The sequence below is a fragment of the Pleurodeles waltl genome, chromosome 4_1, assembly GCF_031143425.1.
Source record: "Pleurodeles waltl isolate 20211129_DDA chromosome 4_1, aPleWal1.hap1.20221129, whole genome shotgun sequence".
NCBI classification, from domain to species: Eukaryota; Metazoa; Chordata; class Amphibia; order Caudata; family Salamandridae; genus Pleurodeles; species Pleurodeles waltl.
In genome coordinates, this window is record NC_090442.1 from 660,383,501 (window position 1) to 660,400,549 (window position 17,049).

A 17,049-nucleotide genomic window follows, 5' to 3' on the forward strand; every position below is an offset into this window, starting at 1 on the left:
AGGTATATCCATTCAACCTGTTAGAGAATCATACCCGAAACAGAAATGTGCTGATCGTTTTAAGGAGGTGTGACCAATGTTTTGAGGAAACTCTTTAACTGGTGTGAAATTCTAGTAAGTCTTAGAACGTTTATAATGTAATGTACAGTAGAGTTCCTTGGTGGGCAATGTACTTGGCCTCTTTCTACCTCTAGGAAGTAAAAATTACGGAGATGTGTCTTGAGAATTTCACCCTCAACACATGCATTTAGCTGTTGTAGGACGCATGCATTGATCTTAAGGGGTTGCCATCTGCTTCAGGTAACCTTCTTAAAGACTTCAATTGTAATCAGTTATATTCAGATGATCTTATTTTGCCTTAAGCCAAGATGGTACGACTTGGCTTTTAAACTTTGTGTTACTACGGTGCACTTTTTCAAGTATCACTAACAGGTATACAGGATTTGTATCTTTCTGTGACTACTCTACCAATTTCTGCAATAGTTGCTACTTAGTGTTCTTCTTTATTTTTTCTTTCCTTCCATGGTACATTTGTCATGCACACTGCCAGTGTGCCCTTCTGGGGATTTAGCACATTGATGAATAAAAGGAAAAGAGAAATTAACCCTGCCATGTTTTCTTGTAGGTCATTGAAACAAATCACTTAGGAAGACTTTTGGAATATGATCCAGTGACAAGAACCGCAAGGACTCTACTTGATGGCCTCTACATGGCCAACGGAATTGTAATATCACCACAAGAAGACTACATTCTGATAGCAGAAACCAGCATATGCAGAATTCTACGGTAATGTAAAAAATACTCTTCCGTTTATTTTCATTGTTCCTTGCTTATGACAACTACAAGCAGAATGTGTGACAAAGATAGCGGCTACTTAATATTTCCAGAAATCAATAGCTAGCTATACCCTACTGAAGGGTTTGGTTAGCAACTGGGACATCTTACAGAAAAATAAAAATCTTTTGACAGCACACAGGTAATGGTTTGTTAGGCTGTGTTAAGTGTATTTGTACAGCATATAACTACCTGAGGGTTCCTTTGTGGTTACTTGCTTACAGTCCAATAAAAACTGTAAACATAGATTAAAGAGTTTTATAATTTATCCAAACTGATCATCTCTTTCAGAATAATTGAAAAAGCTCTTCCTATCTACGCACTTTCTAAAATCCACAAACCTTTGTGAGACTGATCAGCTTGAGACAGCAGTTGGACACAGTACACTGAAATCTGTGAATCAGAAATAGGTACTGCTGCTTTTGGTGGGGGCAGGTGGGTTAAACAATACACATAACTATAAGCTGAATAATGCTGCTCAAAGACAGCCAGTACAGTTGAGCTGAATACCATCGCAGCAACACCCATTACCATCCAGGCTGTGGTGTTCTGCAGACAGTGAAAATGCTTCAGCAAATACTTGGAAAGTCTGAGTAAAGACTATTTTACAATAGATCAATTATAATAAAATGTGTGTGGAGGCAACCCAACTTCTATAGTAGAAGGGAAGCAGTAGAATCACAGGACTCAAGGGTCAGATGCCATTACATGGCAGGCAAATATATATGGAGTTATTGCGTCACAGCCAGCACGTTGGTAAGATACTTAGATCACAACTTTCAACTTTGCAGGTGAGTTTAATATTGTGTGTGCCTATTAGGTGTGGAAATGAGACACAAGCTAATATTAAAAAAAAAACATTGAAATACACCAGGTATAGTTTACTGAACTAACTAAGTTGTACCCCCATCATGCACTTGCACAGCAAGTTAAATTATCTCATTAATTATGTTTAAATAGCAACATTGTTGACATGACTAATGAGATAATCCAATGATTCAAGCAGTGTGCTATAAGCTTCGTGAACGAGGAGTCATACAACTTAAATCAAACTTATTTGAAAGCTTTCAAAATGTGCAAAAGAAATTTAAGATTTCAGAACTGAAGCCCTTTCAATGGATGTCACTGTATTATTACTTTTATTCACCCAAAGCATGGTGCACTGGGGGTAGGTAACTTGCAGAGAGCTGGCTGGTTAACATAATTGAAGAGAAGAAGATTTGGCCAACCATTGCTGTGAAGGGTTGAAGACACGCGGAGGGTTGGGCGCAGAGTCTCACCACAGGGCAGGCCCACCTCCAAACCCCTACAGTGTGTTAGAATGCTGGTGGTCTGCAAGCCTGGTGTCACACCAGACCCTGCATCCGTTTGCGTCAAACATGTTCTGTGTATGGCTGAAGGTGGAGTGCGGTGGAGATTTGATCCTTGTGGAGGGGTTGGTGCTGGGTGTTCCAGAGCCTAGACACTGAGTTTAAGTCTAGATGTGGATTGGAAGCAGGGTCTGACTGGAGGCTATGACTGTTACGGCATGAGTGATGTCATCAGTGATATCATTTAACATGCCATGAGTGATATACCACCAGCCTGCACTGCTTTTGACTTCACATATTATTATAAGTTATAGTTAGTTCATTAAACTATAACTAGTGTAATTCAATGTGTTTTTGGTTTTGTAACATTACCCCAGGTCACTTTCCAACGCCTAACTATGACTTAATTGTAGTTCTTATGCTTTTTAGGGAATTTCTTTTTTTTTGTTTTAATGTAGGTTAAGGTCTTGGCATCAAACCAAATTGTGTGTGTCTGTATATATACACAGACACACACATATTTTGACTGAAAGAAAAAAATGGTTAAATTGACGTTATAGTTGGGTGCTATAATAATATCAAAGCTAACATATATAGACACAAAAACTGAAATTCACCAGTAGTAGTTTACTGAATGCCTTGCTTATGACCTCACGTTACCTCACTGAATACATGTTGAATGACACAATTGATGACATTACAGATAACACCATAGTCATATACAGCGTAGATTTACACCTGTGGGCCCATAGCATGGAAAAAGCTTAGCCCATATATATATATATATATATATATATATATATATATATATATATATATATATATATATATATATATATATATATATATATATATATATATATATATATATATATACAGGGAGTGCAGAATTATTAGGCAAGTTGTATTTTTGAGGATTAATTTTATTATTGAACAACAACCATGTTCTCAATGAACCCAAAAAACTCATTAATATCAAAGCTGAATATTTTTGGAAGTAGTTTTTAGTTTGTTTTTAGTTTTAGCTATGTTAGGGGGATATCTGTGTGTGCAGATGACTATTACTGTGCATAATTATTAGGCAACTTAACAAAAAACAAATATATACCCATTTCAATTATTTATTATTACCAGTGAAACCAATATAACATCTCAACATTCACAAATATACATTTCTGACATTCAAAAACAAAACAAAAACAAATCAGTGACCAATATAGCCACCTTTCTTTGCAAGGACACTCAAAAGCCTGCCATCCATGGATTCTGTCAGTGTTTTGATCTGTTCACCATCAACATTGCGTGCAGCAGCAACCACAGCCTCCCAGACACTGTTCAGAGAGGTGTACTGTTTTCCCTCCTTGTAAATCTCACATTTTATGATGGACCACAGGTTCTCAATGGGGTTCAGATCAGGTGAACAAGGAGGCCATGTCATTAGATTTCCTTCTTTTATACCCTTTCTTGCCAGCCACGCTGTGGAGTACTTGGACGCGTGTGATGGAGCATTGTCCTGCATGAAAATCATGTTTTTCTTGAAGGATGCAGACTTCTTCCTGTACCACTGCTTGAAGAAGGTGTCTTCCAGGAACTGGCAGTAGGACTGGGAGTTGAGCTTGACTCCATCCTCAACCCGAAAAGGCCCCACAAGCTCATCTTTGATGATACCAGCCCAAACCAGTACTCCACCTCCACCTTGCTGGCGTCTGAGTCGGACTGGAGCTCTCTGCCCTTTACCAATCCAGCCACGGGCCCATCCATCTGGCCCATCAAGACTCACTCTCATTTCATCAGTCCATAAAACCTTAGAAAATCAGTCTTGAGATATTTCTTGGCCCAGTCTTGACGTTTCAGCTTGTGTGTCTTGTTCAGTGGTGGTCGTCTTTCAGCCTTTCTTACCTTGGCCATGTCTCTGAGTATTGCACACCTTGTGCTTTTGGGCACTCCACTGATGTTGCAGCTCTGAAATATGGCCAAACTGGTGGCAAGTGGCATCGTGGCAGCTGCACGCTTGACTTTTCTCAGTTCATGGGCAGTTATTTTGCGCCTTGGTTTTTCCACACGCTTCTTGCGACCCTGTTGACTATTTTGAATGAAACGCTTGATTGTTCGATGATCACGCTTCAGAAGCTTTGCAATTTTAAGAGTGCTGCATCCCTCTGCAAGATATCTCACTATTTTTGACTTTTCTGAGCCTGTCAAGTCCTTCTTTTGACCCATTTTGCCAAAGGAAAGGAAGTTGCCTAATAATTATGCACACCTGATATAGGGTGTTGATGTCATTAGACCACACCCCTTCTCATTACAGAGATGCACATCACCTAATATGCTTAATTGGTAGTAGGCTTTCGAGCCTATACAGCTTGGAGTAAGACAACATGCATAAAGAGGATGATGTGGTCAAAATACTCATTTGCCTAATAATTCTGCACTCCCTGTATATGTGTGATTGCACGTGTTGAAATTTGTGTGGTGCACTTATAACAAATATCTATATTTTTGGGACGAAATTTATACTCTGTGTTTATCAGTATTAAGGCTGAGCACAGGTAAAGTAGGTTGCAGAGGTATGTTTGAAAGTAGGTTGAGTTCATAGTCAAAGCCAAATCCCAAAAATCGGTCAAAACAGCCTAACAATGTCTTGACAATAGATTATCTACAAGTGATTATGTAGTCACGTACTCATATTAAGTAGTTGTAATGCAGTGATATAGATCAATTCTGTGTTGCGAAGAGGTTTATATTGTGTGGATGTTTTTTCTCTAGAACTGTGCTGAAGATTTTGAGCCACTGGCTGTAGTTGAATTATATGTACAATGTAAGGGTGTCTCACTTCAAAGTAGTTTATCTCTCACTGCTGTTAGAAGCATTGCTTTAAGTTTGTATGTCACTGTGCCCATCTCAGAAAAGTGAAGTGTATTTTATAATCAGTAATGCCATGTAACATGTAATGAGTGATGTAATATGTGAGATTATAAGCAAGGTACGGTTGGGGCACAAGTTATAGTTAGCTGAGTAAACTAAATAGTGAATTTGAGTGTTTTTGTTTGTTTTTAAACATGTTTTTCTATTATTACAACACCAAACTATAGCGTCACTTTAACTTTGTTTTTTTATTTGTATATATATATATATATATATATATGTATTCAAAGAGGGAATCCTGTGTTTCTTCCAGCGCTCGCCTATCGAGGTTGGTGCTCAGTCAATGGGCACAGGACCCATTTTAAATCCACGCCAAAAACAATTCAAAATCTGGCACTCCTTGCAAAACAATGGCCTTCATTTATTTCAAAAATCCATAAAACAGAACATAGGGCAACGCGTTTCAACCTTCACGGTCTTCTTCATTGGCCCTTCTTACAGAGTTATACAACAGAAAATATGTGGCCCCTCCCATCTGCTATATATACCATCATCAATAGACATAGAATATATATATATATTCCTTTTCTTTTTTTTTTTATATATGTATATTTATATATGTCCATAGGAATATACATTCTAATATCATTTTAAATGTCCATTTTATATACTCTTCCCATTTTAGTATAATGCTCCTATTTAACCAAAAATCATATCACTAATCGGATGAGCCACTATTGTAACACAATGAATCATCAAATAAATATTTTTGTAGGCCTTTCAACAAACAATAAGAGGTAATCTGACCTAACATTGTTCTAATGGGACCCTGCCTTGACATCATCCTATTAACCAATATGAACAGAAAGTTCCTCGTCCTTGTTCAATCCCCAAGGATAACGGCTATTAAGCTGAATAATATATTCAGACTCCAATCTTCTCAATTGTTTTTCTCTGTCCCCTCCTCTCGGAGTGGCCAAGACCCTGTCTATACCAAAAAACTTCATCTTCTCAACTTTCCCCTCATGCTCAAGATTACAATGTCTCGCTACTGGATACGCAGCATCCTTGTTCAATATCGCTCTCCAGTGCTCAAGAATGCGTTTCTTCAGAGGAAAAATTGTGCTGCCGACATATTGTAATCCACATGGGCATTCTATTACATACATAGCAAAATCTGAGTTACAATTAATATACTTTTTAATATCTGCTTGCCTACCCGTGGGTAACTCATATTGCTTCCGGTTTGAACTGTATCTGCATGCTTTACACTTGGCACACTTATAGAAGCCTTGATATTTATCTAAGAAAGTTTCTTTCTTCTTCCTTGTATAACTATGTACCAAAATGTCCCTTAAAGAACTACTCCTTTTGTAAGTTATCAAAGGAGTACGGCTGACTAGCTGCCCAATTATTCTGTCAGCCTTGATAAGATGCCAATATTTTATGAGGATCTTTTTGACTTCTGACGAATATGCATTAAAGACTGTCACAAATCTCGGGGTATTGGTGCCTTCTCCTCTCTTTTTGGGAATCAATAGTTCCGCCCTTTGAACTACTGCTGTCTTTTGGCATGCCTTTTTTACTACTCTGTATGGGTATCCCCTAGATCTGAATCTCTGTGTCATTGTTAATCGTTCTTTCTCAAAACTTTGTGGGGTACTACAGTTTCTCTTAGCTCTTAATAATTCCCCATAGGGTATGCTCCATTTTACATTCGGAGGGTGGTGACTTGTGGCGTGTAGAATGCTGTTCCCTGATGTGCTTTTCCTAAACAGTTTTGTATGTAATGTGCCTTCTTTTACACAGACCTCTATGTCTAAAAATTCCATTACCTGTTTATGTATTTTATAGGAAAATTGTAAATTTAGGTCCCTATTCGGTAGCGAATTAAAAAAAAGTGTATATATATATATATATGTATGTATATATATATATATATATATATATATATATATATATATATAAACTGCATACACTCGCCACCTAGTGTTGTACTCGGATGTGTGCAAGTTGTTTTTCTTTGTAGAAGTCTTTCAAGTCACAAATTATAGTGACTCCACCTATTACTTGTAATGAGCTTGGACATTGGCTCCATTGTTAGCTTGTTTTTTTCCAAAGGAAGGGTGAGGCTCCAGCTAGAGCATTGAGATACAGAAAAGATTACAGAAAAGATTACCATGTGAAAGAAAATTAAAGATGAAAAGAAACTATCTGCAACATTAAAAGGCTGGGGAGGAAGATGGGCACATGTCTACAGCACTACATGGGAAGAACAGATGCTTACTGGGTAAGTAACCATTTCTGTTCATGGCACGTGTCGGTGTAGATACACATACTGTGCATTATCTGTAAAGCACTCCTCCCCTAACGTGCTGGCTAGCCAGTGGATGTTGCACAAGATTGAAAAAATAATCATAGGACAGACTGGCCAACTAGCTTGCGAGCGAATATGTCCACATAGTAATGAATAGTGAAAGTGTCGGAAGTAGACCAAATAGCTGCCTTACCCAAGAAGACCATAGAAGCTCCTTTTGTGAGGGTTGAGCAGGGTATGGGAGGGATACGCAAAGATTTTCTGGCATTTGCATAACTGGTCTGGATGCATTTGACCAAGCAGCGTGCTATCCCTGCCTTCAAGAGAGCATGGCATTTGTGTGGAGTGGAGTGAAAAAACTAAGAGCTGTTGTGTCTTATGGGAGGGGTTGGTTCTGTTAAATGTAATACTTAAGTGCTCTTTTGACATTTAACGTGTGCAGAGCTGTCTCTGCTACTGACTGTGGATGGAGAAAGAACACTGGGAGTTCTGTAGTTTGATTGAGACACCAGCAGGAAGGAATGTGGGGTTTGTCCTGATAACTACCCTATTGTGGTGAACATAGAAAAATGGTTCTTCCAGAGTAAGAGCCTGAAGCTCAATGACATCTGAGGAAAGTGATAGCTACCTGTAAGGCTACCTTCCAGGAAAGGAACTGCAAGGTACAAAAGCGGAGTGGCTCAAAAGAAGGGCCATTGTTAGACAAAAGCCTTGTTGGAACTATATTGTGGTTTCACACAGGGGCATATGGTAGCCTTAGTGGGATAACCCTCTTGAATCCCTCCTTAATAAGCCCTTAATTACAGGAACCTGATAAGGGAAGCATGTTCTCTGTGTTGAAGGTAAGTAGCAACAGCCTTCAAATCAGGCTTAATGGAAGTGTAAGCAAGGCTGACTTCTGTAAGTGGGCCACATAACAGACAATATCTTGGACTGCTGCTTGGAGAGGGTAAGTATGTCTAGGAAGACAGTAATGCATGAACCTTTTCTATTCGGTTTGCTTAGCAGGCTCTGGTTGTGGGCCTGTATATCTCTTTAAGGATGGTCATGCATTCTGATAGGGGAGTGAGGTACCCAAACTCTATGGCTTCAGGAGCTAAATCGCAAGATTAATCTGTTTGGGTTGGGATGCCTGAGTGTACCCTGATGCTGCGAGAAACAATCTGCCTGGTGGGGAAGATTCTTGTGAGGCACTAAAGAGAGTTTGAGGAGTGTGGTAAATCAGGGCTGCTTGGCCAAGATTAGGGCTACTAAGATGAAAGTGTGGGATGTTTTCAAATGTTTATGAACCGTGAAGTGAAGAAGCAAGAGAGGTGGAAAAGCGAAGCCAAATATCGCTGACCAGTTCATCCATAATGCATTGATCACGGACTGTGGGTACCTGAAGGCAAAGTTTGGGTATTTTATGTTTTCAGCCTTTGGCAAAGAGGTCTGTGTGGTAGGGTTGGGGGGCTTGAGGGGGGGGGGGGGACACCCGACAGAGGAATTCTGGAAGGAGGACTTGGTAGAGTTCCCACTCATGGACTTCTTGCTGCACCCTGCTGAGCAGGTCTGCAAAGTCATTGTCCATTGCTGGTATGTGCTGTATGAGGAGTAAGACTCTGATGTATCGCCCAGTGTCAAATGCCCTGGGCTATAGCAGACAAAACCAGGGAGTGAGTGCTGCCCTGTTTCTGGAAGTAAAACACAACTGTTATGTTGTCTGCCCGAATGAGTATGACTTTGTGCTTTATGGGAGGGAGGAACGCTTTGAGAGTTAGATGAGTAACTAATAATTCCAGTAATGTGGAGACCCTTTTGATTGGGCGTCCACAGCCCTTTAACAGTCAGTCTGTGTAAGTGTGCCCCCCAACAAGTGAGATATGCTTCCGTTGTTATGGTCATCTGCTGCATTGGGTCCAAAAAGGACTGGCTTTTGCAACAGGTTGTTAGCGGCATTGCACCACTGCAGAAAGCAATGAGTATAGCCCCAGGTCAACACTAGATCTTCCCAGTGACCCTCTCCTACTGCTATTGTGCTGTTAGGCACTCCTGCAACAGTACATATGTAACTTGGCAGTGAGACTATAGCAGTGCAGGAGCCAATCATGCAAGGATGCGCTTGACCTTTTTTTCCATTACCTAACTATCTGGGTGAAAAAGAGGGAACAGCACTTGGAACGCTTGGACTCTTGCAGGCTGGCATATGCTTTCCCTGTGACAGAGTTGAGTATGGCCATAGGAAGGGCTGGACCTGAAGAGGCTGGAGTAGAGATTTTGTGGTATTGATTGTAAACTCTAGGCAGTCTAAGAGATGTATGGTGGCTTGGTTGTTCACTAGGCATTGATGTTTTGTTGTGTTTTTCATCAGCCAATTGCCTTAATAAGGGAAGATGTGTACTCCGTTCCTTTTGAGATGTGTGGTTACCACGGTAAGACCTTTTGTAAATACCCTGGGAGCTGTGGTCACTCCAAAGGGCAGCACTTTGAACTGATAATGCTGACCCACTTACCACAAACTGGAGGTACTGAGTTGGCAGGGTAGATGAGGATGTGGAAGTAGGCGTCCTTCAGGTCGAGAGAGGTCATGAAGTCAAGGGCAAGTTGACCAGATGCTGCTGTACCTCTGGCTTAAAACCAGAAGCACGCAGCCAGGTGTGTCTGTGGAGGATGATACTGGCATTTACCCTACAAGCAGTGGTGCCTGCTCCATCTAGGGCACTAAAATGTTCTTGTTGGCTATAACCTTACCCTCAGCTACTAATTCTTGGTCCCTCTTTTTATACTGGTCTGGCAAGTGTTGCAGCAACTCCTCCATTTCGTCTCAGTGGTTTCAATCGTACCACAAGAATAAACCCATATAATTGGCAGTACACCAATGCGTGGACGACTCAGCTGCCACATGTTTCCCTGCAGCATCTATTTCTATTTTCTTACTCTCCTTGGGGTGGAGGGGCAGCTTCCCCTGTACCATGGGAATTTGTGTTTTCTAGGATTTGTGCATAACTAGGGAGTCAGGTGGCAGTTGACCCCTGATGCAGGGAGAGTCGTAAGGAGAAGCTTTGTACTTCTAGTTGACCTTAGGGATGATGACTTGCCCTTGACCGATCGCTCAAAGATGTCAGAGGCTGTTTTGAGCATCCTGTTAAGCATTGGCGAGTATTGCATGGACCTCTAGGTGGTGGAGAGTGTCTTCATGAGGAAGTAGTCCTCCTCAAGTTACTTGTGCATCTCCACCTTGTGGTATGCAGTATCGTCTGATGGGGATGGCTTAGCCCGATAGAAGAACCTGTCAGTATTGTTCAGGGACTCTACATCATAATCATCTTACAGGTCAAAGTGGGGTAATAAGATGTATTGTATGGACCAAAGGGAGACATTGGTCTATCACTCTCACAACCTGAAGGAAGGGAACCCTGAGGTGACCGGTGAAGGGTCCACTGGTAGTACTGGGGATGGAGGTGGAGGGGGAGAAGGGCTAGGAGGAGGTAAGTGTGGCAAAGGAGGAGATGTGTTTGTCATTGTGCAGAGGTTTCTTGGGCACCGGCCCAGAGTATGGATTTAGGGCCTCCTAAAAGTCACTATCCTCTTTGGAGGAAGGCTTGGTGAGTATTCATCCAGTCTTGGGATGAATGAGGATGTGCTGTTGTCTGGCATCGAGCTCCTCTTGAAGGCGCTGGAAGATGGGTTTATCTTGATCTTTGGAAGCGGTAGAGGATGCTACCCTTGACGCTGGCTGACTCAGAGTGGAGGATTTCAGTTAGTCTGTTGGAACAGACCCCAATTTTGGCTCCGAAGGTTGGGACTCAGAAGACAGGTTCCCAGGTGTCTTCAGGGCCAGAGTTGAAGAGCCAGTCGAAGGGCGTGGCTTGTAGGTGGCCTTCAATGCCAAGAGATGGGTGAGTCGGGATCAATTCAACAGTTCAGTGCTGACCATGGCCTTATGGCAGTGGCAGACTGGAGGTCTCCCCCTCCAAGATGATGCTTGGATTCTGAGTGGCTTTGATGGGTTGGAGGCATTGTGGTAGCACCCATTGCGGTCATTTTTGTGGTTGGTCGCTGTGCAGTGGAAGGCCTGTCTGCTTTGACTTCTGAGCCAGAACTCTCCTCTATTGCCAACACTTGAGCCTCTGCACCAGATGTGTCTGGCTGCAGCTTAATTGGTGTCGGACTGCAGCTCAGAACAGGTCTGTAGTATTGTGTCCTCGGTGGCGGGCCATCGAAGACATGGTGATGCGACAATCCTGGCAGGGCTGGGAGGTTTTCTTGTTCCAAAAGGAAAGGCACGCCGGGCTGGCTATCTCCTCGTGGTCCAGGGCAGACAGAGGTTACACCCCTGAAGGAGGTCTGTCCTCAGGTATGTTGCTTGACACTTTGGGAAGTAGCAAAATGGAGTTATTTTTATTACTGGTACGTTCTCTGGTGCCGAGGAATAAATTGATCTCCTTGAGATGTCAAAGTTAATCCACCGTGGAGCCGAAGCAAAAGGCTACATTACACTAGCAACTGATGCTAATATACACTGTTAGTTCATCCGACAAATAAGAAGGATCCAAGTGTGCTCAGCAAGAACATTATGCAGCGTTTAACCGGATCTTAAAGGGACATATGTAAACCAGACTGCAGAGAAAAAACTATCTAACAGTGGAGCCAGTGCCAGTGCACATTACCAGTAATAGATGAAGTCACTGTATGTTTTGAGACCCCCACTTGGCCTCAGCCCCTGCTTGATAGATCACCCTGAAACTTTGCAGGTAGAGCTAAACTAAAAAGAGCTAATTTTTTGGGAAAGTTTTATGAAGATTCGTCCAACTGCACCAAAGTTATTAGCAAATTAAAAAGCTGTTTCCTGTGGAACCACTCTGCTAACTATAAGTACTCAGTGGCAACCGCCAACGGGTAATTAATATAACTAATTACCCAGCTCATTTAATATTCACTGCACCTAGAAAGGAGTGCCCCATATTTCCCTAGGGCATTTTAACAAAATAAATTTTCATATGTGCGGTGGCTGTAGAAGAGGCAGTGTAGGGCAGGTGTCTCCAACCAGTCTATCATGAGCTACCAGTAGCACCCAGACCCCTTCTGAGTACCTCACAGCCTTAAGTTTATGTTCAATGGCATCTGTCGCTGTAGATACACATGTTGTGCATAGCCCACCATCTGGTGTTGGGTCGGAGTGTTACAAGTTGTTTTTCTTCGAAGAAGTCTTTCGAGTCACGGGACCGAGGGACTCCTCCTCTTTGTCTCCATTGCGCATGGGCGTCGACTCCATCTTCGATTGTTTTCTTTCCGCCATCGGGTTCGGACGTGTTCCTTTCGCTCCGGGTTTCGGAACGGAAAGTTAGCTAAATATCGGAAAATTTACGTCGGTATTGTTGCGTTCGGGATCGGCTTAGTTAGGATCGACACCGATTCGAAGAGTGAAGAGCTCCGGTACCCTTCGGGGTGGTTTTCGATCCCCCTTCGGGGCCTGGTCGGCCCGACCGCGTGTAAACCAACGCTGATGGAACGGACCCCGTTCCGTTTCTGTCCTAAATGCCACAACAAATACCCGTATACAGACCAACATCTGGTCTGTAACCTGTGCCTGTCACCTGAGCACAGTGAAGAGCCTTGCGAGGCCTGTCATGCGTTCCGGTCCCGAAAAACACTCCGTGACCGTCGAGCCAGAAGACTGCAGATGGCGTCCACACCGACAGCCCACTGAGAGTTCGAGGAACAAGAGGAAGAAGAACCCTTCTCGTTCCATGATTCGGACTCCGAGGAATTAGACGACCAAAGAACTGTGAGTAAGACGTCGAAGCCAGCACACAAGACAAGTGACAAGGCCCAGGGGACGCCACTGCCATCAGGCCATGGCTCGACCCATAAATTCGGTGACCGACCGTCGGCACCGAAAAAGGCCGAAAAGGTGCCGAGATCGTCCGACTCCGGTCGAGACACCGGCGCGCAGCCTTCTCGGGACCGAGAAAGTGCTGCTGAAAAACATCGACGGCGAGATAGCGGAGCCGAAACTGCTCGACGCAGAGACAGTGGCACCGAAGAAGATCGACGCCGAGAGGGTTCGACTCCGAAAAAGAAGAAGGTCACCTCGGAGCCGAAAAAGAGTATAGCCAGGGTTTCGGTGCCGAAACAACCCGCAACCGACCCAACTGCCGGTTCCTATTCAGAGGAGCACTCACTGTCCTCTCAGATGCGAAAGCATAGATTTGAGGAAGAGTTGCAATCCACCGAAGTGGACCACACTCAGAAACGTATTTTTATACAGGAAGGAACAGGGAAAATAAGCACCCTTCCCCCTATTAGGAGAAAAAGGAGACTGGAGTTTCAATCAGCCCAAGCACCACAAACAAAAATGGTGAAAAAGGTAACTCCGCCACCCTCTCCTCCCACTGTACCCAACGTTTCACCGGCACAAACTCCATCACATTCCCCGGCTCACACCACCATGAGCCAAGGTGATCAGGACCAAGACGCTTGGGACTTATACGACGCCCTAGTGTCGGACAACAGTCCAGAGGCGTATCCTACAAAGCCCTCACCACCGGAAGATAGCACGGCATACTCACAAGTGGTGGCTAGAGCTGCAGAGTTCCACAACGTGTCCCTACACTCGGAACCAGTCGAGGATGACTTCTTATTCAACACCCTCTTCCACCCATAGCTCCTACCAAAGCCTGCCTATGCTCCCAGGGATGCTTCGGCACGCAAAGGAAATCTTCAAGGAGCCGGTCAAGAGTAGAGCTATAACACCGAGAGTGGACAAAAAATATAAAGCACCTCCCACAGACCCTGTTTTCATCACCTCACAGCTGCCACCAGATTCCGTTGTGGTAGGAGCAGCTCGCAAGAGAGCCAACTCCCACACATCTGGGGATGCACCGCCCCCAGATAAAGAGAGCCGCAAGTTCGATGCAGCCGGAAAGAGAGTCGCAGTACAAGCTGCAAACCAGTGGCGCATCGCTAACTCTCAAGCACTACTTGCGCGCTATGACAGAGCCCATTGGGACGAGATGCAACACCTCATTGAGCATCTACCCAAAGAGCTACAAAAAAGGGCGAAACAGGTGGTTGAGGAAGGACAAAATATATCTAATACTCAGATACGCTCCTCTATGGACGCAGCGGACACAGCTGCAAGGACAATTAACACATCTGTGACTATACGAAGGCACGCATGGCTACGAACGTCTGGTTTTAAACCAGAGATACAGCAGGCAGTGCTCAATATGCCATTCAATGAGAAACAACTTTTCGGACCTGAAGTGGACACGGCGATTGAGAAACTCAAAAAGGACACTGACACTGCTAAAGCCATGGGCGCACTCTACTCCCCGCAGAGCAGAGGAACCTACAGCACCTTCCGCAAAACAACCTTTAGAGGGGGGTTTCGAGGTCAAGCCACACAAGCCAGCACCTCACAGGCAACACCGTCCAGCTACCAGGGACAGTACCAAAGGGGAGGCTTTCGGGGCCAATACAGAGGACAATTCCCTAGGAATAGGGGAAGATTTCAAAGCCCCAAAACCCCTACAACAAAGCAGTGACTCACATGTCACTCATCCCCTCCACACAACACCAGTGGGGGGAAGAATAGGTCAGTATTACCAAGCATGGGAGGAAATAACTACAGACGCTTGGGTCTTAGCAATTATCCAACATGGTTATTGCATAGAATTTCTACAAATCCCTCCAAACATACCACCAAAAACACAGAATTTATCCAAACAACATTCAGACCTTCTGGAGATAGAAGTTCAAGCATTATTGCAAAAAAACACAATAGAACTAGTCCCAAACACACAAATAAACACAGGAGTTTATTCACTGTACTTCCTAATACCAAAAAGGGACGAAACACTGAGACCTCAGAACACTAAACACCTACGTCAAATCAGAATACTTTCACATGGTCACGCTACAAGAAGTGTTACCATTGCTAAAGCAACAGGACTACATGACAACCTTAGATCTCAAAGACGCGTATTTCCACATACCAATACATCCGTCGCACAGGAAATACCTAAGGTTCGTATTCAAAGGAATACATTACCAATTCAAGGTATTACCCTTCGGTTTAACAACTGCACCAAGAGTCTTCACAAAATGCCTAGCAGTAGTAGCTGCACACATCAGAAGGCAGCAAATACACGTATTCCCGTATCTAGACGACTGGCTCATCAAGACCGACTCACTGACAAAGTGCTCGCACCACACAGCTCAGGTCATGCAAACCCTCTACAAACTCGGTTTCACCATCAACTATGCAAAATCACACATTCTGCCGTCCAAGGTACAACAATACCTAGGAGCCACAATAGATACAACAAAGGGAATAGCCACTCCAAGTCCACAAAGGGTTCAAAATTTCCAAAAGATTATACAACGCATGTATCCAACACAAAAAATACAGGCGAGGATGATATTACAACTACTAGGCATGATGTCCTCATGCATAGCCATTGTCCCACACGCAAGGTTGCATATGCGGCCCTTACAACAGTGCCTAGCATCGCAATGGTCTCAAGCACAGGGTCAGCTTCTAGATCTGGTGTTGATAGACCGCCTAACATACCTCTCGCTTCTATGGTGGAACAATATAAATTTAAACAAAGGGCGGCCTTTCCAAGACCCAGTGCCACAATACGTGATAACAACAGATGCTTCCATGACAGGGTGGGGAGCACACCTCGATCACCACAGCATACAAGGCCAATGGGACGTACATCAAAGAAAGCTGCATATAAACCACCTCGAACTACTAGCAGTTTTCCAAGCATTAAAAGCATTTCAACCACTCATAACTCACAAATACATTCTTGTCAAAACAGACAACATGACAACAATGTATTATCTAAACAAACAGGGGGGGACACACTCGACACAGCTGTGCCTGCTGGCACAAAAAATATGGCAATGGGCAATTCACAACCACATTCGCCTAATAGCACAGTTTATTCCAGGGATCCAGAATCAACTTGCAGACAATCTCTCTCGAGATCACCAACAGGTCCACGAGTGGGAAATTCACCCCCAAATTCTAAACACTTACTTCAAACTTTGGGGAACACCTCAAATAGACTTATTTGCAACGGAGGAGAACGCAAAATGCCAACACTTCGCATCCAGATACCCACACAGGCAGTCTCAAGGCAATGCCCTATGGATGAACTGGTCAGGGATATTTGCGTACGCTTTTCCCCCTCTCCCTCTCCTTCCATATCTAGTAAACAAATTGAGTCAAAACAGACTCAAACTCATACTGATAGCACCAACGTGGGCAAGGCAACCATGGTACACAACACTGCTAGACCTATCAGTAGTACCCCACGTCAAGTTGCCCAACTGGCCACATCTGTTAACGCAACACAACCAACAGATCAGGCATCCCAACCCAGCATCGCTGAATCTAGCAATCTGGCTCCTGAAATCCTAGAATTCGGACACTTAAACCTCACACAAGAATGTATGGAAGTCATAAAGCAAGCCAGAAGACCATCCACTAGACACTGCTATGCAAGCAAATGGAAAAGATTTGTTTGCTATTGCCATCATAATCAAATTCGACCATTACACGCATCTCCAAGAGATGTAGTGGGTTACTTACTACACTTACAAAAATCAAACCTGGCCTTCTCTTCCATTAAGATACACCTAGCAGCAATATCTGCATACCTGCAGATTACCCATTCAACTTCACTATTTAAGATACCTGTCATTAAAGCATTTATGGAAGGCCTC

General features: G+C 43.4%; 1 protein-coding gene across 3 annotated transcripts in view; it reads left to right on the plus strand.

The window, feature by feature from the left end:
• The window catches only part of LOC138288027 (adipocyte plasma membrane-associated protein-like), a 218,796-nt gene that overhangs the window by 190,902 nt on the left and 10,845 nt on the right, over nucleotides 1–17,049 (plus strand). For all 3 annotated transcript variants that reach the window (XM_069229135.1, XM_069229137.1, XM_069229136.1), the window contains one exon: nucleotides 626–786. In XM_069229135.1, coding sequence (XP_069085236.1) covers nucleotides 626–786 — 161 coding nt within the window. The remainder of the gene's footprint in view (nucleotides 1–625; nucleotides 787–17,049) is intronic.